Consider the following 22,998-nt stretch of genomic DNA (forward strand, 5'->3'; position numbering starts at 1 on the left):
TCTGGACAGTAGTCTGTATTTGCACCCTTGAAAATTAAAAGTATCTGATAAAAGTAGCCCTCCTCCAGAGTTTGCTGAGCCGAGGGAAGCAAAAGCCAAATCCAGGGCCCTTGAATTTCTTAAGGAAGAGCCAAAGGTTTGTGCTCACTTCTCTGCGGACCCGCCTAGCCTTGGACAGAGGCGAGCACTGGGTGCCACACAGAGAGGTTCCCCGAAGTCTCACTACAGGCTGGCGGGTCCAGGCTGCAAAACGCGCCCAGCGGCGGAGGGAGGCTTCCTTCAGCCTTTGCACGATGACAATCACAGGTGGAGCTTGAGGGCTGTGCAGCCCCGGAGCCTCCCGCCTCCCGAAGCTTCCACCGCAGGAACAAGGCAAACGAGACTATCCTTCTCTCATCTCGGCGTCAGAGCTTCCTCTCGGGTCCCACTCCACAGCCCTCCGCGCTCAGCTCCCCCGAAGTTGGGGCGCCGCCCACGTTTCCACCGTGACGCGGGCGCGGGGGCTCGGGAGTTGTAGTCTCGGCCAGGGCGCGGGCGCCGGGGCCGGGGCCGCGCGGACTCCACGTCCCGGCGGGCGGCGCGGCGGGGCCTGGGGCGTCGGGGGCGGGGCCGCTCGGCCCTTTAAACCTTTCAAGGCTGCTGCGAGGGCCGCAGCCGGAGACGGCGCCACGCGGGGGCCGAGCGGGGCACGGCGGCGACGGTGGGCGCTCCGGGGAGGTGCGTACTGGCCCCTTCGTTTCCCCCGGACGTCCAGGAATCACCCGGGGAGGCTCGTGTCCCCCGATCCCGGCCATGGGCTCCATGCGCCCACGCGAGCGGGCGCCGGGCTGGGCTTCCCACGTGAACCCGCCTCTTCCCTGGGGCACCGGTAGTCGGGTGGTTGCCTGCGCGCGGCCGCCGCTCCACCAGGGCCCCGGACCCCGTCCCAGGCTTTCCTTGGCGTAGGCCCCCTGACTCCTAATTCCAGCCCCTTTCTTAGCCCGCGTCCCTCAGGCGACGGGCGGTGGTGATTCCCTTTCCAGATGTTTTGGCCCCTACTGAGTCTCTGAGCGCGCCGATGGCATTTGGGTGGAACGCGGAGGCCCCTGGTGGATGCCACAGGGTGTCCACGTTCTGGCGGGGCTTAGGCCGAAGTGTGGGCCCTCAGAGCCCCAGCGAGAGCTCTGAATCAGGTGTTGACCACCTTCCTCTGCCCCTCACGGGCTTTGGCCAGTCACTGGACCCTGGACTTTGACCTGTTTCTCTCCACCAGGCCCGGGCAGCTGATGATTTTGGTGAAGTATCTTGAGGTAGCTGCGCCCGCCCCCTCTTCCTCACCTACCTCTTATCCTGCCCCCAACACCACCACCACCCTGGCTCCCCTCCCTCATGACCGCCTGGATCCTCCTTCCTGTCAGCCTGTCAGCATTCTCCATCACTGGCCTATGGACTGTGTGAGTAAAGAGGGGGAGGGGAAGGACAACTAGGGGACAAAATGGGCCTAGGCTGGGGAGGGACAGGGCCCAGTCAGGACCCAAAAGGAGCTTGACGACACACACAACGTCCCTTGTCCTATTGCAAGCTCCAGGGTGGTACCCAGGGTCACTCTGGCCAAAGCCTGGCCTAGTGCCTGGACACACAGCCCCTTGGGACAAGCTGGCACCACTGCTGTCCAGCATTGTAGCCCTGACAGACATACTCCTAGCCAGCACAGTTTCTGGAGGTCCTCTAGTTGGGGGCTGTGCTGTGGGTTCAGGTGTGATGTCAAACCTCAGGGCCACACCAACCTGAGTCCCCAGCTGAATGAGGCCAGAATTTAAGGGAGAAGAGAAGAGTCAGTGGGGGTAGGCTGGGCTGGGAGGGTCACAGGGGCAAGGTGACAGTTCTGCTCCCGCAGGTATGCCATGGCCGTGATGAACCGCCACGTGTGCCCCGTGGAGAACTGGTATGGCGCACTCTGCAGACAGCCTCATTCTAAAGCTCCCTTCATCTCTGTTCCCTCTTGGGCCGGGGCTGCTGTGAGCCAGACGGAGACCCTGGGCTTCACTGCTCTTCTCTGACATTGGCAGCGCCTGTCCCTCCCCAGGCATGGCTTCGTGCCCATCTACCTGCTTCCCACCATCCTTTCACCCCTTTGGCTTCTGTCTCAGGCAGGCCCTGGGAAGCGGGCTCTTCTGCCCCTGCCAAGGGAGGTCTGGGAGGGTGGTCTCTGAGAGGCCTGAGGCTACAGGCTGAGGGCCTGGGGGAACCCCTTTCCCCCAGTCTATTCTCTGTCCTGCCTACCAGGTCCTACAACGAGTCCTGCTTTCCTGACCCTGCTGAGCAAGGGGGCCCCAAGACCTGCTGCACCCTGGATGATGTCCCCCTCATCAGGTAAGGCCTGGAAACTGGGCAGGTCAGGGAGACCCGAGGGCCAGTCAAGCCCCTCAAGCAAAGGCCTGTCCCTGGTTCTCAGGAATAATTATGTTAAGAGCACTTAATAACAATAGTACTTGCCAATTACTATGTCCCGGGCACTGTGCTGAATGCTTTACATGCATAATGTCATTTAATCTTCCCAGCATTGAGGCAGCGATTGTTTTCACCATTTTATAGGCAGGAAACAGACTGAATTATGTCATCTGTCTAGGCCACGCAGCTAGTTAAGTGGAGGCACCCAGATTTAAGCTCAAGCCCTCTGATTGCCCAGCGCAAGTTCTGGCTCAAGAAAAGCCAGTCCCGCTGCAGGCTTTGGCAGTCTCAGGGAGTCCAAGGGTCTCGGGGTCTGCTGAGCAATCCTGCGCACTTCCTTACCCGTCAAACACAAGCTCTGCTTTGGGGGGCCCCAGCCTGGGGCCAGTTGTTTGAGGGACACTGGCCCTTCTCATAAATCAGTGGCTTGCCTGCTACACAACAGACGCAATAGAGCAAGAGAAAGCAGGTGGGCCAGAATGGGGGCCCTCTGGTGCTCCTGCCCCTCTCTCACTTTGTCCTTGCCCCACCTCCTCGCAGCAAGTGCGGCACATACCCCCCAGAGAGCTGCCTCTTCAGCCTCATTGGCAACTTGGGTGCTTTCATGGGTGAGTTGTGCCCTCAGCCCCCCTAGTCAGCCCAGTCCAGTCCACCCCCACACCCTCCCCAGAAAGGCCCAGGAAACCCTTGCTCAGTGCAGCCCACCCCACTGAGGGCTAAAGCAAGAGGGGCCACTTCTCTCCAAAGGCTGACTCTCAAACACAGCCATCCTGCTGGCTGGAGCCTGAGGAAACCCAGTTCACCACCCACCCATCTGTTCCCTTCCGGTCCTCAGAATGTCTGGGGGGAAGCTGGCGGGCTTGCTAGGCTGGAGGAAGGCGCCAGTGCTGGCCCCACCCATGCTGTCCTCCCCCAGTGGCCCTCATCTGCCTCCTGCGCTATGGGCAGCTTCTGGAGCAGAGTCGTCATTCCTGGGTTAACACCACAACGCTCATCACAGGCTGTACCAATGCTGCAGGCCTTCTGGTGGTCGGCAACTTCCAGGTACGCCTGCCTTCCCACCTCTTGAACTTGAGGGCAGCCCTTCAAGGTTGGGGGTTGGGGGAAGGAGGTCCTAGGAGGGAAAGGGGGGAGAAGAGGGACAGAGGAGGTGCGAAGGGGGATGGAGGGGTGGGGCTGCTTCACAGATCAGCCCCTCTCTGGGCTCAGGTGGATCATGCTAAGTCTCTGCACTACGTTGGAACTGGCGTGGCCTTTGCCGCCGGGCTGCTTTTTGTCTGCCTGCACTGTGCCCTCTCCTACCATGGGGCCACCGCCCCCCAGGACCTGGCTATGGCCTACCTGCGGATTGTGCTGGCAACCATTGCCTTTGTCACCCTGATTCTCAGTATCCTTCCAGGTCAGGGCAGCCAGGAACTCATCTTCTAGCCTAACCCTTCTCTCACCCAAGACGAGGGGGGAGGATGGCACACCTTCCAGATAACACTGCCCAGTATTGTATTCTGCTCCCCCTCCCAGGAGGTGAGGCCTGATCCTTTGCCCCAGCCTAGTTATATATCTGGGAAGACAGAAGGGGTGTCGCCAGGCTGCCACACATCCTACTGAACATTTCCTTAGCCTCATTCCAGGTGGTGTCTTTTTCATCCATGAGAGTTCTCAGCTGCAGCATGGGGCAGCCCTGTGCGAGTGGGTGTTTGTCATCGACATTCTCATTTTCTATGGCACCTTCAGCTACGAGTTTGGGGCAGTCTCCTCAGAGACACTGGTGGCTGCACTGCAGCCTGCCCCTGGCCGGGCCTGCAAGTCCTCTGGGAACAGTAGCACCTCCACTCACCTCAACTGTGCCCCTGAGAGCATTGCCATGATCTGAGGTCTGGGGAGGGTGGCTGGCCCAGCCTCCGCAGCTCCCCACCCCATATCTTCTTTGCATTTATTTTGTACCAAAAACTATTTTAAGAAAGTATTCTGTTGGGATATAGGCTTCTTCGCTCCTGGAGGAGGGACCATCCCACACCCACCTGTGCCATAGAGGAGCGGACCGTGGCAGCCTGAGCTGCGCATGACCCACTCCCCAACTCTGCAGTGTTGTTTTTATGTTTAAAGGTCACATATCCTCATTCACCCAGCCAGCCCTTCAGGTGCCTTCTACTCCCCAGTGCTGAGGCCAGACCACTGGGGTTTCCTGCTGCAGGAATTGGGGGCTGGGAACAGCAAGAAGGATAGAAGTCAGGGGGGGCGGGGGGTGAGCACATCTTAGTCTGTGAAAAGGCCCACTTTTGGGCCCACTGAGTTGCACTGGGATTCTTCACTCTGCCCGTTACTTTCTTTAGGGCAAATAACACAGCAGGACCACGTGGGTATTTTAGTACTTTTTTTTTTATATCTATTAAAAGAATTCTAATTTGCATGTTTGTAGTCTGTTCTGGAGAGTCAGAGAGGGCCTGATCGAGGATGGCTTTCCCTAGGCAAAGGACAGGAGGAAGCCCCTGCCCCCAGGGAGAGACTTGAGTGCCCAGTGCTCTTTTTGAGACTAGGGCTGCTAAGAACAAAGGATGCCAGGTGCTATCCAAACACCCCTCCAGGGCTGGAAGCCCTTTCCGGGCCTTTAAGCAGTCTAAAGAACTGACCTGGTCTCATCATTTCACACTTCCTTCCCCTGCTCAGAGTCTGGTTTGAAGTTTGATTCCTTAGTATGGGATATGGGGAGGTGGGGAGAGAACAACTTAAAAACATTAGAAGCAATTTTCACAGTGGAGCTAAGGAAAGCCCCTAGGATTCCAAGGTTGACTAAAAATTGCAGGGGGAGGGGGATCCAGGCTAGTTTTTCTTTACCATCTTTAAGTAGCTACTGGCTGCCAGACCCAGACACATTTTGCTTTCTAGCCACGAAGACAGAGGCCCAAGCCCTGGATGATCTAGCGGCGAGGTTCTTGACCTGGGCTCCACTGACCTCAGGCCAGACAAGGCAGCAGGCTTGGCAGGGAGGGATACGCAACCTGAGGCCTTCTGTGGTTCAGGACTACCTTCCCCATTAGCAGTAGGGACCTAGTGGAGGGTGCAGAGGCCCTGCCCAGACCTCTGAGCAATGCAGCCGCAGGGTGGGTAAAGAAACCTTTAATGAGGATTCGTGGTGCAACAGGAAGATGTTGTGGAAGACCGGTGCCCAGCCCCAGCTGTCTCATGTGTACATGGCTCCATGGAGGTTCTCGAGTCGGTGCTTCTGCTGCTGCTTGCGAGCCTAAAGGAAAGAGGGCACGCTGGGAAGGGGCCATACCTGAAGGCCTGTGGGTGAAGGGATGGGGCAGGTTCTCACTGTTTTCAGGCCCCTAGCATCTGTATTGCCAAGGCTCTTGCCCCTCACTAAAGACACTGGGAAGGTGGCCAGAACCAGGGACCCTAAGGTCTACCCAAGCCTGCTGAGGTGTGGAATGCAAGCATTGAGGACCAGGGACTGAGGGAGCCCCATCACCACCCGCTCTGCTTACCCCAAGCCCCTACCTTATCTCGTCTGTGCTCCTCATAAGTATCATCATCAGTAGGCAGTTCATGGCGGCACAGGGGGCAGGAATTTGTCTGTGAAAAGCAGGGCAGTGTTCCAGCCCGGGTCTGGTCTTCATAAGCTAATATCAGTCCCCTGCTACCAATTCCCACTCCTACCCCTCTCCCTTCCCTGATCCCCCAACAGTCCATAAACAGAAAGAGGCTTGAGAACTGGGCCCAGGGCAGGGTGCAGGCTGGGAGAAAGGAAGCATTACCTTGCTTAGCCAGGGCAGAATGCAGTTGGAATGGAAGAGGTGATGGCAAGGCATCTCAATGGCAGTCTCCTCCTCCTCAAATTCCAAAAGACACACGGGGCACTTGAGCTCTTTAGGAGGGAGTGCTGATCAGGAGAGCTGCTACAGGCCCTACCTCCCAGCTCCCACTCCTGAAGGACACTCTTGCCCCAACCTGGCCTGGAAAATTAAGGGCCAGACCATAGTCTGGCTGGGGTAGGAAGTGGGTCTGGCTGACCTGCCCCAAACAGCAGAAAGAATTAGTGTTCTCACCAGCCTGAGGGCCCCTGATGACTGTCCTAGGGAGGTTCTCAACCACAGTCTTAGCAGCAGGTGGAGGCAGGTGGTGATCCCAATCTACAACCAACCCCAAGTCTTCAAAGTCCATCCTATTGAAAAGTGACCTGGGAAGAAGGATGCAAAGTCAGAACCAAAGAAAATCATCCTTTCTCTTTGCCCTCACAATCCACTAGGCGTTAACAGATACATACCCTGCCCAGTTAATAGTAATCATAGCTACTCCTCAGTAGTGCTCACTAGATAAAAAGCAGTGGGAAATGATTTACAGCTACTATCAGACAAACCCAAGCACGCAGGCCGTTTATTCCCATTTCATACAGGCAACAGGCTCAGAGAAGTTATTCAGGCCACGCAGGGATAACCTGGTAAAGCCAGATTCCAAGTGGCAGTGTCGACTTCCGTGCTTGGAGTTCCTAACGAACGTATTTACTCACACCCTCAGGCCCCTACCCCGCCCCCATGACCCGCCTCCTCCCCTACTTCCTGGGGCCCTCCTCCTCCCGCCCGTGACCCCACCACCCCCCTACTCTCCGGCTCCAGTCTGTCCCAAAATCCCCTTGCCCCGGCACGCTCACGAATGATCCAAATGATCAACTTCCCCCCGAATCTCGCCGCCGGACTAACACCCCAGACTATTTATCCGTCCTCCCCAGAATCCGCTGCCCCAGATAATCCGGCTTCTCCAGCCAGCCCCAGCCCAGAAACCTGCTGCCTGGGCCCCACCTCCCAGCCACCCACCTTGCAAGCTCCAGCAGCATGTTGGTTCGGGCCTCCTGCTCGGTATCCAACGGCTCGCAGTCGTGTTCATCGAAATAGGACGCCATGGCAGCCGGGTTGGCTGACACAGCCCTCACAGCCCCCGGTACTGCGGCCTCGCGGTACTAACCAATAAACTGGCGACTTGAGTGAGGATGACCAATCAGAGCACCCGAAAGGCGGGCACAGTGGCTCGTTAGACGCACATGAAGCGGAAGTATCAATTTTGTAGCTTCTCATTGGCTTAAAAAAGTCAGGTGACCAAAGGCTAAAGCCAATGGCAGAGCCCGGGGCTGGTCAGGAAGCGGCTGTTCTGGAGTCCGAGTCTAGGTTAGGTACCTGGGGATGACGTGTGGATCGGGTCTGTAGCACCCGGAAAAGCCAAGTATTTGGGATGTCGGGGTCCTTAGTCTGCTCTGCGGCTCAGAGGGCCTAGGCAGTGCAAGATGCTAGAGACCTCAGAGAGAGGGAGGCGCTGGCCCAGGGGCTCAGGGTTCTGCGAGCCTAGGGAAAGAGACTGGAGTCAGGGTGCTTCCCGCTGCTCTGCCTTGGACCCCGCTGGACACTTACGCACCCGCTGGGTTCTAGTTGGTTCAGGGGTTGGCGCTTGATTCCCCCTAGATCCCCGCAAGACAAACAAAAATGTCCTGCTCATTTCTTCTGTGTTAGGCACAATAATAAAATGTGGGGCAAACCTCCCCAGCTGACAGGGGGAAGATCCCTGCCGGGGAACCTGGGGCCTTACCTGCTCCTGGGACTATCTATGTAACCTTCAGCCCATTGCTCAACTTCTCCCCTAGCTTCTGTAAAACTAGTGTCTTGAATTAAATAAGTTGTTTGCATCCCTGACTACCCATGAATCTCCTGGAGAGAGAAGGAGAGAAAAGGTTGTAGCTTTAGAAAAAACCCGTGTCTGATACTCTCAAAGACTAATTTCACTGATCCGATTTAACTGAACTGGGCATGGTAGTTTTACAGGTGGTTCTATTTTTTTTTAACATTTAATTAATTTACATTACATGGAAACAGTCTTAAGAGGATTTTTTTTTTAGGAAGATTAGCCCCAAACTAACATCAGCCACCAATCCTCCTTTTTTTTTTTTTTTTGCTGAGGAAGACTGGCCCTGAGCTAACGTCTGTGCCCATCTTCCTCTACTTTATATGTAGGACGCCTGCCACAGCATGGCTTGACAAGCAGCATAGGTCCGCACCCAGGATCCAAACCGCCAAACCCTGGGCTGCTGAAGCTGAACGTGCGAACTTAACTGCTGTGCCACCCGGCGGCCCCTATAGGTGATTCTATTGTGAGGCAGGGTTGAGAACCACTGTACTAAATGATTTGGATGATAGCTACCATTTATCTGGCATCTAGAACCCATTACATTGATGGATATTTTACACACAGCATAAATAATCCTCACAATTGTCCTCGGAGATAAGTATCATTATCCCTTTTTACATATGTAAAACCCAAGTCCCAGAAGTGGCTTGCCCATGTTTGCACAGCCTCTAAGTGGTGTTGCTGACCCTGGCAGAGCCAAGGGCTTTCCTCCTTCTTCCCCAGGAAAGGAAGAGGGTAATGAGCCCAGCCGAAGTAACAGGATCTGTGAGGGTAAAGCGCCACACAAGTCTCTGGCTTGTTCTTGTTTCTCAGTCAGCCCTCACTCTCCCGAAAAGGAACTGCTTCTGTTAAACCCTTCACCCTGAATTCCCCTTCCCACCCACACTTGAGTTTGAGATGGAGTGAAATAGCCCAGGCAGAGGCTGCCCTGCTTCCACCATCTTGGTAGGGCCTTCTTTCCTTCTTCAACGGCCTTCACCCAGTGATCTTTCCTGTGGCCCAGAAGGCAGTGCTGACTTGGCCCTCTGTGGCCCTGGAGCTTTGAAAAGTCCGAATTCTTTCTTACAAGGCAAACGCCAGGCCATCCTTTGTGAGTCGGCATTGTAGCACCATAGAAGCCCTTCCCATTTTCATTGCTGCCTGCCTCATCTGTAATTTGGTGTAAAGTTTGAAGAACGTGGGCAGTGAAATTGAGGAGGAGGAGGCATTCAGAGAGGGAAAAGTCTACCTGAAGGTGACAGTCTCATGATATAAAAATCTTTGAAGTGCTTGCCTCATTGTCATACCATGTAGCATCCCACTGGTTCTCTGAGCATCCCCAAGACATCAGAAAAATAATAGATTTCATTCTCAGAGAAACAGGCCCAGAGGGCAATGATTGAAGGGTCTGGTTTGGGGGCTGTTGTGTCTTTACACCTGCACTCCGAAAGGATCTGTCTGTGAGGGGTGGATCAAGTAGGGAAGGGAGAGAAGGGGGCCACCTCCCAGGGATGGAGTCCTTTGGCTGGTGGACTTTCTAAGCAGTCCTGGGGTGGAAGCAAAGCAGGATGAACCAACCTGGACACCTTCAGACATGCACACACATACACACACACACGCACACCAGCTTTTAACCAAACAGCAGCTTTTACTGAGCTCCAGGTGGGGCTGGCCTGGCATGGCCAGTGCAGCAGGCTGCCCTCAAGGGCCAGTCTGTGGCATGATAGGAGATGCAAAGGTGGACACATTGGGGCTGCCCTTCAGCACTCACTGGGGTGGCTCAGATGGGAGCAAACGCCAGGGTTCTCTGGAGACTAGAACCAGCCAGTGCGGTCATTCGACCTCTCCTCCAGGCCAAGCTGGGTCAGTCCCCAGGCCTTGAGATAATGCCTGTGTCCTGGGCCTGTGGGACACTGTTGTCCTTGCTTGTCTGTGGGAGAAAGACGGCCAGCAGCACAATCAGGATGATGAGCAGGACAAAGCCCACCACCAGCCCCAAGCAGATCCGGCAACGGATGTTCTCCCAGCGCTTCTTCTGGGCCAGGGTCTTGGTTGTCTTGCTGAAGGCTGAGCTCTGTGGATGCCCCCCAGACACAGGGTAGGAGTTAGTTGTTCCCCCAGAGCTCCAGAGCCAGCTCCTCCCAACCCCACCCCAGCATGGCCTAGTTTCCTCCTGAATCCTCCCCATCCGGTCTGCTCCCTTTCTCCACACAGCTTGCGCTGGGACCCTCCCAGCCTGACTCCTGGTCTTGGGCACTGGTGTAGCCCTTGACTCACAGCCCTGTGGACTCACCCCCAGTTAACAATGCCAGTCCTTAACGTTCAGGAAAGTCCACAGCTTTAAACCAAGGACTTATTACTTCATGAAGCCTACCCATTGCATATCTAGACTCAGGGTGCCTCAAGAAACCCACAGGCCCCACACTGGCCCCCAAGCAAGCCTCAGGTTCCACGAAGGGGCTGGAGACCCTGAGCACAGCCTGACAGCTCCCTCTGAAGAACCCTTGCAGCCTTTCCCTCCCTGCTCCCTGCTTCCCCAGGCCTCACACCATGTCCAGGAGTTGGTCTGAACGCTGCTCCAGCTCCGCCAGTTTCCCATCGCGTTCCAGGACCTTGTCGAAGTTGTTGAGCATGATTTCCGTCACCTCCTCCGCCTGCCGCTGGCACCGTTCCAACTCATTCCCTGCCTGGGCATCAAGCCCAAGGTCAGGGCTGCAAGAGGCCCCCATCTGGCCCTCATCCTGAGACCTAGAGGCCTCCTTGCCCCCACTGTGTTTGTGTGTGTGTGTGTGCGCATGTGCGTGCGCATGCAAGCCTGTGTGCACGTGCACGCACACACACATGCAGTGTCTGAGTAGGGGAAACAGCATCTTTCATGTAAGGGTATGATATGTGAAGAGTGAAGGGCCGGCCTCCTGGCTGAGTGTGGCTCACCTTGGTCTCACAGGCTCCTCTCCTTGGCCATCAAGGTAGGTCCTGGGTCAGCCTTGGCTTCAAGCATCTCAGCTTACTCTAAAGTGCCTCAGGATGGGACCTTCCCAGGACCCCAGCCTCCCACAAAGCAGACACTTTTCCCACCTGCTCTAGGATGGCCTCTACCCAATGTATGCCTGCCTCATGGCTTCCCATTGGCCTAAGGAGGCAGCAAAGAACAGGGAACCAAGCTACTTGGCTAGAAGCCAGACAGGGAGGAGATCTACCCTACAGAGCTAGAAAGGTAATTTGGGACCACCACACATCATAACCTCTGCTTAACCCCACAGACACACACAGACACAAACTGAGATCAGATCTCCCTCCCTGGGCCTCTGACTGGTCAGGCCAGTTCTGCCTCATGGCCTGACCCTACATCCACATTAATGCTCGAAGTTGATTCCCTGTCTGCCTGGGAACCTCAGCCTTCCTGGCCTCTGGTCTCCAGCCTTCCAGCTGGCCTGGATCTTCACTAGGATCCAACTCACTGAGACAAGACCAACTCATGGATTTCCCAGCCTGGGCAGCAGCCTCTCCTGACAAAATAATCAAGCTCATTTCAGAGGACTGGGAAGGGAGGTGCAGGGTCCAAGCCAGGGGAGGTTGAGAGGACAGGAGAGAGGAAGAAAGCACAGGATACAAGCAAGAAAGGAACTGGGCTTTGGATGCATGCAACTGAGAGAGACTCAGGGCAGAAGGCCCTAGCGAGAGCTGGAGGTCCAGGAGCAGGTCCAGGGACATGTCAGGGAGATGCATACCAGTGGATTAACAAACCACAGTAACTCCTCCCAGCCTTGTCCCCCACAGCCCATCCCTGTTTTCATCTCCTCCCCACAGAGCATTGGGCAAGCTCTCTTTCCTGCTAAACCGTATTGCCCATTGTCTTCAGCAAACATTTTGGCACTTGACTGAATTCCACTTAAAACCAGAGAAAGGGAAGGGATCTTGTGGTCACAGAGGGCCACCTACTCAGGCAAGAATCCTTATTCAGGATCCTTGCAGCTGTCTTGCACACAACCTCCAAGCATTCCCAGTATATGAGTCCTAGCTCCCCAACTGGACCACAAGCTCCTAGAGGGAGGGCAGGGGCCAGTACCCTGCCTTTGTCTGCCACCATCCCGGGGAGGCAGAACAGCACTGACCATTGCACGGACTCAGTGAGGGGGTCAACTGCATTTTAGCCTGTCCAAAAGCAGCTCTGATTCTCAAGAGATGTTATCCTTGTGTGTTTATCTAGCCCAGCAGGAGTTTCGAGGGGCAGGCATCTGAAACCCAAGTAGGTCAATATTTACTCATGAGCTAGAAAAGCAACCTGCTTTGAGAGGGGGCAGGCAAACCACAGCAGAGGGGTGCACTCAGAGACTGGGGGAAGCAGTAACTGGGGAACAAGGAAGAATGATGAAGAGAGCAGAGAAACTGCACTTGTCTCTACCTTTTCCCGAGTCAACCATCATCATTGCTATTATTACTGCTATTTTACTCAACAAGGCTCCATTATTTGGAGCCTGTCACATTCAAACAGTCCAAGGCACGCACACACCCCCCATTCAAATAGTCCAAGGCAAAAACCTGGAAATGGACAAAGATTCGAAAATGAGAATCACTACTAAAGATGGGTGGGACACTGGATATTATTTTTTCTACTCTGAATGCTACAGCTGTTGTTATCTTATTCTCCAACATGGGGTGACGTTGGGTCACATTCTCCAGGAGAGCTGGCTGTGCCTCCTGCTGCAGTCTGTAGCCTCCTTCCCCCACTGCAAAAGTCAGCCCTTTCCGGAGCCAAGATGGGCCCAGGAGTAAAAAAAACATTCACTCCAGGGAGCACAGAGGCCTCAGGCTCAAGTCTCTGGCCCTCCTTGGCCCCACTCAACCAGAGGAAAACAGACACTGTATGCACAGGTCTCTGCTGGCACAGTGAGAAATAAAGAATTACAGGTGTGGAAGGAGGTAAGCGACCAGAAGGCAAGGCCATGCCGCCTCCTGCCACAGTGAACTCAGCATAGTGCCTAGCACACAATGGATGAGCAGAAAATATTTTCTGAATGAATTGCGCCTGTTCTTAAGAAGTCACTATAGGTTGGGGGAAAGAGACATATATGAAACAATCAGAGAAAGTAAAGAGTTACACTGTGAGATACAAATAGTGAGGGTTGGAGTGGCCCACAGAGAGGGGGATTCTTGGAACTGCGATGGACAGGATGTGAGCCCTTTATGGATGGGGTGGAAGTGGGGCATTCTCGGCATGAAGAGACAGACAGACGCTCAGGACAGTGATGGAGCAGGCAGCGGGTAAGGGTGGAGGGGCAAGAAGGGGCCAGAGAAAGCAGTAAAAGTCAAGAAGAGGAAGCTCCCTTGGAGGGAGGGATAGAAGGAGAACTAGTGTAGGTTTCTGAGCCAAGGGTAACACTGAAGAGGTGCTTCAGGATAATTTCTCTCTTGGTGGTAGACTGGCATGGACAGAAGTGAGAAAACTCAGGGCAGAGAGGCCAGCCAGAAGGGCTGGAGAAGTGCCACCAGCAAGGGTATGAGGAGATGTCCGCCAGGCTAGCGGGGAGCACAGAGCAGAGAGAGGAAGGGAGGGTGAGACAGGAACTTCCAAGCCCTGCCAAGGGCCTGCAGGACTTAAGGTTTCGAGCCGGGGGAGGGAGGGGCAGCAGCGTTGTTGGCAGACAGAGGGTGGTAGTTACACAGGAAATGTTCTTGATAGACCGCTACCCTCTGAAGAGAAGATTCCTCTTTGATCTGAAAACAAACCTCTCAAACACCTCCCTGTCCGAACTCTCCTGTCTCCCCTCTCTTTTGGTTAGTGCCTAAGACACCCTCTTCCAGCTGTCATGGTCATCATAGTCAGATGGCCCCGGGCAGCAACCGGGTGTATCAACTCCTTCCTGGGTCAGCACTCACTCACGTGAGCTCAGAGACTAAGAGCAGTTCTTTACATTGGGGCCCTGGGTTCCTTCAAATCCTGCCTCTGCTGCTCACCAGCTGAGTGACCGAAGACTGAGGACATGACCTTTCTGACCCTCCACTTCCTCATCTGTAAAGTGGTGACAATAACATCTACCATAATGTTGGCTAAGGCATGTGACATATTATAAATAAAGTGCTTAGCACAATACCTGACACATACTAAATGCTCAATATATAACAGCTATTATTATTGATGTAGCTCAAGTTTCCTTAGTTTATTTTTTTGCAGTCAGATCCCAAGAACTACACAATACTTGTGGTCAGTAAAACCTCTTATATATACACAGCCCAGCAAGCTCTTCCTTATCGCACTTAATTGCTTCTAACCTAAATACAGAACTTGACATGGGCCTTTGATAACCTACATCTAGTTTATTTTCATCAGGCACTACAGGCTGTTGAGAAGGTTTTATATCTTGACAGTAATAACATCCACTATTCAACGGGCACATACTCTGAGCTAAGCACTGTGCTGCTAGCTGTTCGCTTTATCTCATTTAATCCTCAGAACAATCCACTGAGGACAGTACTATTATCCCACTTTTATAAGAAACTGAGGCTCAAAGGGGTTAAATCCACCCATCCAAGGTCACAGAGCCAGTGAGTAGAAGATCTGAAAATTGAACCAACATACACTCCAAAGATCACATTAACCTTAACCCCTGTGCTCAGCTGAATGCAGGTCGAGGTCAAATGCTTTAGCTGGCTTGTTAAAGACTCACTAGACCCATTGATGCTGCCAACTCAACTTGTATATGTGTGAGGGAGGTCCATGGCTCAAAACCCAAATTCTTTGGACAGTGCATGAGAGGACCATCTATAAGATGAATGAATTCAAGTCACTACCCATTCAGTTTCCATCTTTCCCATCACTTTTTTGTTCCTACTTTATCCCTATACCCATCACCATGTCTGGCACAAAATAAATGCCCAAGAAATACTTGTTGATTGAATGAACCAGAGACGAAGAGAAGAGAAGGGAAAGGAAGAAGGACCAGGGAGGGAAGGGGGATGGGAAAAAGGAAGGGAAAGATCGAGGGGCAGAGAAAGGGGCAGGAGTGAAAGAAGAAACAGAGGATGGGGCTAGGAGATGGGTAGGAGAGAGAGATCAATGTACCCTCCCCAGGCTCTGATCCACTGTTTGCCTCACATGAACCTGTAAGAGTCCTAGAGTTTTCCAGTCCCCCCCAGTAAATTGTCCTGGCCTCAGCCTTCATTTCAGGAGCTTCCTCTTCTCCCCAAGTGCTAAGAGTCAGCTGGAATCCAACCCCCAGGCCCATCTGATCCCTTGCCCTCCATGCTAGGAAGTGGGCTCTGGGCTCTGTCGCATTCTCCAAGCCTCCCTCAGTTTCCTGGCGTGGCCTTAGAGCTCAGCACCATCTTCCTGCCCTGCTTCCTCTTCCTGCCTCCAGTTCCCTGGAGATGAGGCCATCCAGGCATCACGACCCCTAGCCAGGCCACATCCACTACACTTCTGCCAGCTCCTCAGTGGCCGATCTTAAAGCTCCAAGCCTGCTTCCTGCCAGGCCCATCTTCCCAGAGGTCCCAGAGAAGAGGGGAAGCAGTGGCACCACCTGCTTCTGATACCTTTGCCTTGGAGATGGCAAGTGAGGACAGAGGCCAGAGTGTGCAGCAGGAGTGGAGGATGACTCAACTCAGGAATTTGTCCCTAGTTATGGGTTAGGAGGGACTCAGGCCTAAGCCACACTCTGATAACTTCAGTGGAACTTTTATAGTAAACATCTTCCTTTCTTTTTCCCCAGAGGAAGGAGTTTGCCCTCCAGCACCCTGCCACGGGGCTGGCATGGCCCCCACCACCCCAGCTGCTCAGGTTTCCAACTCCCAGCCCGGCTTGGCTCCTCACAGCTCCAGGAAGGGCTGAAGAGGTCATCACATTACCTACCACTTTTGGAAGCAGGTTTTGAGTGCCGGGCGGGCCTCTGTCATTAACCTCAAAAAGACCCAGCAAGGCAGGTATTGCTGACCCCACTTCACAGATGCGGAAGAAAGGCTCAGGGACGTTAAGTGAGTTGCCCCGGGTCACAGTCCCGGTAAGTGGCCACCACCAGGCTCTCAGCCTGGAGTCTGACTCCCAACCCGGTGCTCGTAACCACTTCGCTCAGGGAAGTGGGCAGCCCGAGTCCCGCTCACTCCGCCCGCACAGCCCGGACCAGGAGCACGCCGCACTTTCCCTCCCGGGGACCGCGGGGAGCGGAGGGTCTGGCCGCGGTCACCTCGCCGCCGAGGGGACCAGCGCAGGTCCCGAGGGACGCCCCCTCCCTCGGACTTCAGACTTCTGCCTCGCACCCCTACGCTCTCCCTCTGCCCCTCGCCCGCCGGCCCCGCCCTGCCCGGGGGCCTCACCATCGCTGCAGCAGTCGCCTGGCCCTCTCCAGCTCCTCTGCCCGCCGAGCGCCCACAGCGCCCGAGAACCAGGAGGAAGCAGAGGGGCGGGGCGGGGCGGACCGCCGGCCCGGCAGGGGCGGGGGGCTCGGGGCGCGCCTTCCCCTAGTGGCTGCCGAGACCAAGTCAAATCGAAAGCGGCCGGCGACGGCGATCCGGGTCGGTCGGGCGCCTCCTCCCGGGCCGCTGGCGCCCAGCTTTGGGTAACTCCCCAGCCTCGTGAATTAGGAGCTACGGCCCAGCAGCCTGGCGCCGGGTCTGCACGCTGGCCACTCCTCGGGGGGCCCAGTCTATGAAATGGGCACAGTGGAGTGGGCTCTGGAGCGGGCTCAGGAAGTCCTCCCTGGGGCTGCATCCAAGATCAGGTAGATTGGGTTTACCTGGGGAGGCATCATTCATTCATTCAACAAGCATCTGTATGAGCGCCATTGTGGGCACTGTGCTAGGCGCTGGATACCCCTGAACAGCCAGGTAGGGTCTTTGCCCCCTTGGTGAGTGCGTCTCACCCGCAACCAAAAACCGACCCTAAAAGAGTTTTGAAATGAAAGTCTGTTCACAGTAAACATTGTGAATGCACTACCTGCCACTGAATTGTACATTTTTAAGTGGTCGATTGCATGTTATATGAATTTCACCTCAATTAAAAAAGAAAGCAGACCCCCGTGGAGAAGGTGCTAGCTCTAGCTTTTCTGTAGTGCCCTCTTCACCACGAGGGCAGGTGCAGCCCTGCCCTGATACGACCCTGCTCCTCAGTCAGAGGATGGGTGAAGCTGGTGGCCCTTCCAGAGCCTTCCCTAGGTGAATCCCCCGTCCATACCTTCTCCTCTCACTGCTGCAGAGACGTCACCAGTCACCGATTCTCCACCCCACCCGATGTCACCATATCTCAAATGTGGCCCCTCTTGAGGAAGGGGGTTGAGGGCTTCCCTCCCTGTGGTTGAGCCCTTGAGAGCACAGACCTGACCCCCACCCTGGACTGTCTGGGTCCCAAAGAAGAGGTTTCATCCCAGTTCCTTAGACCTCGAGTCCAGGAGTGGATTGAGGAGAGAGAGAATGGACACAGTTGTGGCAAAGATTTCCCCAAGGGTCTCTTCCATGCTTTCCCCCTCCCTCCCCAGTTTTCAGAGCATGATTCCAGAACCTGACTTGCCAGTATGAGTCCCAAATCCTATCTCCCAACCCTTCCCCTTCCACACTCCCTCCCCAAAACAGGTTGTTTTCAATGCTAGAAAGCCTATGGGGGAAATAGGAACAGAGATGGCAAGAACCCTTCCCCCGAACTAATGCAGACTGGGCACTGGAAAGAGTGACAATGACGGTGGAACCTGGTGGGGAGGACGGAGGCCCAAAGACAGAGAGGCCCATTGTACATGGAGGGGAAGGAAGGCCACAGGCCCTGTCCTGTGACACTGACTGTGCCCAGCCACGGGACATGGAGCAGAGATGCTCGCCCCCTCAGGACAGCTGAGACCCAGAGGCCCTGCTAAGTCCCAGAAGGGCAGGGGCAGACAAAAGGCAAGGAGGCCTTTACCCAGATCCCTAAATGCTCTGTCCAGGTAGACCTCATGTCTCGGCTAACAGTTCCAGCAGAAAAGTAATAAAGGGACATGGCAAGACTTAAGGGGGACACTTAGGAGTCTTGCACACCACGCTAAAATGCCATGAAGGTTTTGAATTTTCCATATGCCAAGACCCCCAGAAAATTCTTGTTCGTGAGACCTGTGACAATGAACAGAATAAGGAGGAATGAAGAAAGACAGGGAGGCCCCGTCTTTCTTCTCCAAACATATGCTCTCCAACAACCTGGGCTTCAGATAGGAGAACCTTAGCCAGAGGGTGTTCTAAGGGAGAAAAGAAATAGAAGGTCCAAAGGAGGACTGGAAAGGGAGGAAGTGCCTCACACATGTAGGGATACTGAAAGGTCTTTATTGCCCACCGGCCACCAGCAGTTTCCCAGCCACAAGCTGGGCCCTCTGGGTCTCTCCAGCCAACTCTGAGGACCCATGAAATGCAATCACAGTCCAGCTCTCTCCTTCTCGGGGACCAAAGTGCTCCCTGGGGCAGACACTGTGGCAGACGCGCCTCAAAGTGAGGGGCAGGAGGACCGAGCAGCATTCCCTGTGGAGAAGAGTAGGAGAGAGGGCCCCTCGTGGCACCGGTTATGGAGGGTTGCCCCAAGGAAGAGGGCAGGGTGGGAGGGGGCTCCCTAAGTTACTTAATGGATGACACCAGTGGCAAAGAGCACAATGAGGAGGACGATGATAAAAACAATCACGCAGATGAGGACAATCATCTTCACGTTCTTCCACCAGAACTTCCGAGCCACCTTCTGCGACGTGGTCTTGAAGTGTTCGGACTGTTGGGGATAAGGTAGAGTGAGCCAGAGCTGCCTCCCACTGGAACAGGAGTACAAACAGGGGCCCATGTGCGATACACCTAAACAGTGAAGTGGTAAAGTTGAGGTAACAGACTGTTAAATAAAAACATGTTCTGTCCTCCTACCTTGACAAATATACCTTCATAACAATCTGGTGGGCCAGGTTCAAGTTTAGAATTCTTGGGCTCCCCCTGGGCCCCTGCCTGCCCGCTTCTCTTCTTACCCCTGCACTGGTCATGCCCAGTAAAGGGCCTTTTACACTCGCTCACACCCAGGGACACAACACTGGCAGCACAGTCCGCCGTTGGGAGGCAGACACTGGGGCCGAGGGGTGCAAGCTCCAGGTGGGCACCTTTCGTTGGTTCCATGTCTCCTTGCCCATGGGGACTGCTGAAGCTGAAGGGGGACCAGGGGAATACGGAGGTTGGAAGTGAGGGAAACTGCTCTTCCTCTCCCAACTTGAGTTGCAGAAATTAAGTTTCCCTGGGCCATGCTCCCCAGGTAAGGTTGCAGAAAGAAACACTGAGTCCCAGGAAGAAAAAGAAGCTCTACCCAAGATTACACACAGGACTCAGAAAGCCACAGCCAGTCCCTCGCCATAGACATAGAACCCTAGGTCCAGCCTTTGTTGAACTTGAAAGTTACTCCCTCCCTGAGCAGCTGACTGGAGAGAGAGAAGAATGAGATCTAGCAAGATGTGTGGGAGATATTATTCTAGCCTTCAGCCAGCAAGGACCTCGGCATCAAAGACTCACTGCGCTTCCCAGCTTCTTTTTAAAGCGGACTCAGCAAGACTCTAACAGTTTTCCACCCCGGGCCTAAGAACTGGAAAAGGTCAAAGGCCCAGGGAGGATTTTCCAGAGCCAATATTTTTGTCCTGGGGAGGTGAGGTCCAAATGGTTGTCAATGGCAGCCTTCAAAGGGAAAATCAGTTTCATAGGAGAGAAGCCTAAGAAAGCACGGGCTGGATGAGCCATCTATCTGTCTCAGAAAACGCCTCCAAGGGTCAGCCCCTGTGCCCCAACCCCAGTCACTGGACGCATTCCCTGGACCCCAGTACCGATCAGCGGGGTAGAGCAGAATCAGAGGTGGGGACTCAGATCCCATCAATTCCTAAGACAGGTGAAAAGGCAGACTTCCCTCCTAGCCATTTTGCTCCCAATACCACCAAACCTAAACCCCCAACAACCCTCCCTTGCTCTCTTTTTCTCGCTCCCGTGGGTTCTCCATCTCACTGTGGCTTCCAGATCCTCTGTCTTGTTGCGGAGATGGTCCAAGTTTTCTCCTCGGGCCAGGATCCGCTCCACATTCTGGGTCATAATATTCTTGACTCCCTCCACCTCACTCCGCAGGTCCCGCACACGATCATTTCCTTCACCTCCACTGCCCTCCTCCTGGACAGCAACACAGGGGTTAATCGGGCCAAGTGGAGGAACTGAGACTCAGCCTCAGAGGCTAGAGGAGGGGAAGACCTAAAGTGGGCCTAGCACTTTGTAAAGCTTGAAATGTTTACAAAGAGAATGTTTTCATGTATTACTCATGTAATCAAAACTAAATGCATATTTAAGCCCCAGAAGATGAGAGCTGTCGCTAGACAGACCAGATCAAACTTCTTCTTGGGCCCTCCCTGACAAAGAAGAGAGGCATACCACTAATCCCTCTCCACTGCTTCTTTGCTCCTCAGAGAGGGTCAGAGAAGACGGCTGAGCTGGCATCTCACAACGCAGAACCCCGGCGCTATCTCCCAATTCCCAGATCCCACAGGGTCCTTATTATAAACGTCTGTGCTGGCCAGCAGAATGCCCTCACCTAGCCCAACTCTCCCTCTCTCCAAGACATCAGCTGGAGAGCCGCTCCGCCTCTGGCCTCCCGGGCAGCCTAATTGCTGTGACCCAGAGCAACAGCAACTAGGCTCCAAGTATCCTCACAAGGCCCCAAGAGAGAGCCGTTGGGCCACAAACTTCTGCTTTCCCCACCACCTAGTACCAGGCGCAGGCACCATGCCACTGCCTGCTTAAGCAGACATTAAATAAAAGCAGCAGGCTGGGCAGTGGAGAAAAGAGAAAACAAGTCTTCTCTGGCTGATGCCTCATCATCACGCTTCATGATAAGGTTTTTAAACGAGGGAAAAACGTTATTAAGCTCCTCCCTCTCCGACCCACAGGACCTCCAGACACAGGCCAGGGGTGTGGATCCAAACTAGATTATCGCAGAGAACCAACTTCTGGTTCTTTTACAAACCCTTAGCTCTCTTCCTCATGTTTATGGAGGGGAGGCCGATTCCCTGGACTGGAGGAGAGACAAATATTCGGAGTTTCTGTACAGGGATAAAGTGAAAGGCAGAGGCGAAGAGCTCCTGCCGCTGGGCTGGAATCTGCGCTGGGAACAGCAGAGGCGCTGCCCAGAGTGTCACAACACCCAGCCGACCGCGCGGGCTGGAGGAGGAGATGAAGGGCCGCTCGCTCGGCAGCTCACTGCCTGGAATTCGGATTCCCCAAGCCCATCCACCGAAGGCCTGCTCCAGGCCAGCACTGAGGTCAGGGAAGGAAGTCTAGAAGGAGGAGGAACACCCGCCAGGGCAGCTCAGAGCTTTGTGACGCCAAGTCATGAAAGAACAGAGGCCACAGTCAGTGCCGGCCCAACCCGCTGACTTTGCCACCAACTCTCCTTTCCCGATCCCCAGCCCACAGGCCCCTCTGGCTTGTCTTTAAATCAGCCCCTTCCTAGTTCCCAGCTCACTCACCATGTCTCCGAACGGCTGGGGCCTGTCAGCAGCTGAACTTGCTTAGTCTGTTTCCTCTTGGGGCGGCCCTCGGTTCACTTCCTGCTTGCTCCAACTTTCAGCCCGCCCCCGTCTACCTCCCATCCCGAGCCGCTCCAGACACACCTCACGCAGGTTCCCCCAGGTAGGCGGACACCTTCTACTGCCCTCCTAGTCTCCTCCCAAACCAGGGCTTAGGCTTAAAGCAACAGGGCTCCCTGGCACCAAAGGTCTTTTTAACTGCTTAGGAACAAAAAAAAAAAAATCAAGCAGCCCTCCTAGGTTTCCTGAGGCTGGGCCTCCTGATATGGAAGGGGCAGCCATCTCCTTTTTTCATCTCCTGAATACCTGAGCCCAATTCTTAGAGACTGAAATCGACTGTAAGCACCCTGCCCGGCCTAGTTCACAGGGAAACAAAACGGAAATACGAACATTTTTTGCTGGACAGCCATTGTTCCCATGTCCGTGGGTGGGCAGACAGCACTAAAACTCCCAAATGGAATGCTGTGATCCGGACTCTGGTGTCAGAGTCTGAGTTACTAGCTGCATGACCCTGAGTGAACCTCTTTGCCTCTCTGGGTTTTGCAGGTGCTGATGCAGACATGAGAGCGCGCTGGTAAGGAGTAAAAGGATTGCACAGGTAATGTGCCCAGCGCAGTGCCTGGACTGAAGGACTGTCCACTGTGCAAATCAGGAAACAACAGCTCCCTTCCTTCCAAAATTCAACAATCCTACATTTCCATTCAGGGGCCACCATGGGAGTTGGTGAGCCCACTCAAAAATGGTCAGAGGACTGCCCTATAAACCAGAGAGGGGGCCCGGGACAAAGGATTTTTCCACCAACCGGGCTCCAGGCCAGAGAAAATCCACTCTTCCCGGATGGTGTTTATCAAGTCAGAACAGTAACAGAGACATGCAGAAGGGAACATTCCTGTCCCATCCCAGTTCCAAGGGGGAAATGTCAGCTTCTCTAACAAATACTTTCTTTTTTTCAAAGATTTTATTTTTTCCTTTTTCTCCCCAAAGCCCCCCCGGGTACATAGTTGTATATTCTTCATTGTGGGTCCTTCTAGTTGTGGCATGTGGGACGCCGCCTCAGCATGGCTTGAATGAGCAGTGCCATGTCCGTGCCCAGGATTCGAACCAACGAAACACTGGGCCGCCTGCAGCAGAGCGCGTGAACTTAACCACTCGGCCACAGGGCCAGTCCCTCTAACAAATACTTTTTTAAAAGGTCTAATAAAATTTTGGACCTCTGTAGCATTTTGAGACACTTTATTCTAATTTATAATGAAATCTTATTCCCAATTAGATGATCATATTTTGCAGCCCTGAATTTTGGTGGACAGTACCAGCCTGCTTTCACAGAGAATGTGGCTGCCCCACTCCTCACCATCCTTAGAAAGGCTACAACATGGCCAAGTGGAGGCAG

General features: G+C 54.4%; 4 protein-coding genes across 5 annotated transcripts; 1 reads left to right on the forward strand and 3 right to left on the reverse strand.

Annotated features, from left to right (window-relative positions):
• The first annotated feature begins 565 nt into the window (after positions 1 to 565).
• Positions 566 to 4,835, forward strand: TMEM150A (transmembrane protein 150A). Of its 2 annotated transcripts, none has more exons than XM_046660803.1 (8): positions 566 to 717; positions 1,253 to 1,433; positions 1,877 to 1,924; positions 2,266 to 2,352; positions 2,971 to 3,038; positions 3,347 to 3,474; positions 3,640 to 3,817; positions 4,059 to 4,835. In XM_046660803.1, exons 2-8 carry the CDS (start codon positions 1,369 to 1,371, stop codon positions 4,298 to 4,300), a joined length of 816 nt encoding a protein of 271 aa, XP_046516759.1. In that variant the 5' UTR covers positions 566 to 717; positions 1,253 to 1,368; the 3' UTR covers positions 4,301 to 4,835. The 2 variants fall into 2 exon arrangements, with proteins under 2 accessions (XP_046516759.1, XP_046516760.1); XM_046660804.1 differs by lacking the exon at positions 566 to 717 and adding an exon at positions 746 to 1,172.
• A 693-nt stretch (positions 4,836 to 5,528) lies between these two features.
• Positions 5,529 to 7,395, reverse strand: RNF181 (ring finger protein 181). The gene is made up of 5 exons (XM_046660807.1): positions 7,242 to 7,395; positions 6,477 to 6,607; positions 6,186 to 6,295; positions 5,929 to 6,003; positions 5,529 to 5,668 (listed from the first exon to the last, which is right to left on the reverse strand). Exons 1-5 carry the CDS (start codon positions 7,325 to 7,327, stop codon positions 5,609 to 5,611), a joined length of 462 nt encoding a protein of 153 aa, XP_046516763.1. The 5' UTR covers positions 7,328 to 7,395; the 3' UTR covers positions 5,529 to 5,608.
• Positions 7,396 to 9,707: 2,312 nt separating this feature from the next.
• VAMP5 (vesicle associated membrane protein 5) lies at positions 9,708 to 16,544 on the reverse strand. Its single transcript, XM_046663383.1, has 3 exons — positions 16,390 to 16,544; positions 10,629 to 10,766; positions 9,708 to 10,153 (listed from the first exon to the last, which is right to left on the reverse strand). The coding sequence occupies exons 1-3, from the start codon at positions 16,390 to 16,392 to the stop codon at positions 9,944 to 9,946; spliced, it is 351 nt and encodes a 116-aa protein (XP_046519339.1). The 5' UTR covers positions 16,393 to 16,544; the 3' UTR covers positions 9,708 to 9,943.
• A 1,790-nt stretch (positions 16,545 to 18,334) lies between these two features.
• On the reverse strand, positions 18,335 to 21,702 carry VAMP8 (vesicle associated membrane protein 8). Its single transcript, XM_046663545.1, has 3 exons — positions 21,549 to 21,702; positions 20,041 to 20,199; positions 18,335 to 18,784 (listed from the first exon to the last, which is right to left on the reverse strand). Exons 1-3 carry the CDS (start codon positions 21,549 to 21,551, stop codon positions 18,644 to 18,646), a joined length of 303 nt encoding a protein of 100 aa, XP_046519501.1. The 5' UTR covers positions 21,552 to 21,702; the 3' UTR covers positions 18,335 to 18,643.
• Between the last annotated feature and the right edge of the window lie 1,296 nt (positions 21,703 to 22,998).

This window comes from Equus quagga, chromosome 5 (genome assembly GCF_021613505.1).
Source record: "Equus quagga isolate Etosha38 chromosome 5, UCLA_HA_Equagga_1.0, whole genome shotgun sequence".
NCBI classification, from domain to species: Eukaryota; Metazoa; Chordata; class Mammalia; order Perissodactyla; family Equidae; genus Equus; species Equus quagga.

Excerpts from the sequence above, each read along its gene's own strand:
- TMEM150A (XM_046660803.1), top strand. The coding sequence starts at position 1,369 with ATGACCGCCTGGATCCTCCTTCCTGTCAGCCTGTCAGCATTCTCCATC. Across the intron at positions 2,353-2,970 it reads GATGATGTCCCCCTCATCAG|CAAGTGCGGCACATACCCCC; the intron begins GTAAGGCCTGGA and ends ACCTCCTCGCAG. Across the intron at positions 3,039-3,346 it reads CAACTTGGGTGCTTTCATGG|TGGCCCTCATCTGCCTCCTG; the intron begins GTGAGTTGTGCC and ends GTCCTCCCCCAG.
- RNF181 (XM_046660807.1), bottom strand. The coding sequence starts at position 7,327 with ATGGCGTCCTATTTCGATGAACACGACTGCGAGCCGTTGGATACCGAG. Across the intron at positions 6,296-6,476 it reads CATCAGGGGCCCTCAGGCTG|AGCTCAAGTGCCCCGTGTGT; the intron begins GTGAGAACACTA and ends TCCCTCCTAAAG. Across the intron at positions 5,669-5,928 it reads AGGAGCACAGACGAGATAAG|GCTCGCAAGCAGCAGCAGAA; the intron begins GTAGGGGCTTGG and ends TCTTTCCTTTAG.
- VAMP5 (XM_046663383.1), bottom strand. Across the intron at positions 10,154-10,628 it reads CAGACCAACTCCTGGACATG|AGCTCAGCCTTCAGCAAGAC; the intron begins GTGTGAGGCCTG and ends GGGCATCCACAG.
- VAMP8 (XM_046663545.1), bottom strand. Across the intron at positions 18,785-20,040 it reads CAGAGGATCTGGAAGCCACA|TCCGAACACTTCAAGACCAC; the intron begins GTGAGATGGAGA and ends TATCCCCAACAG.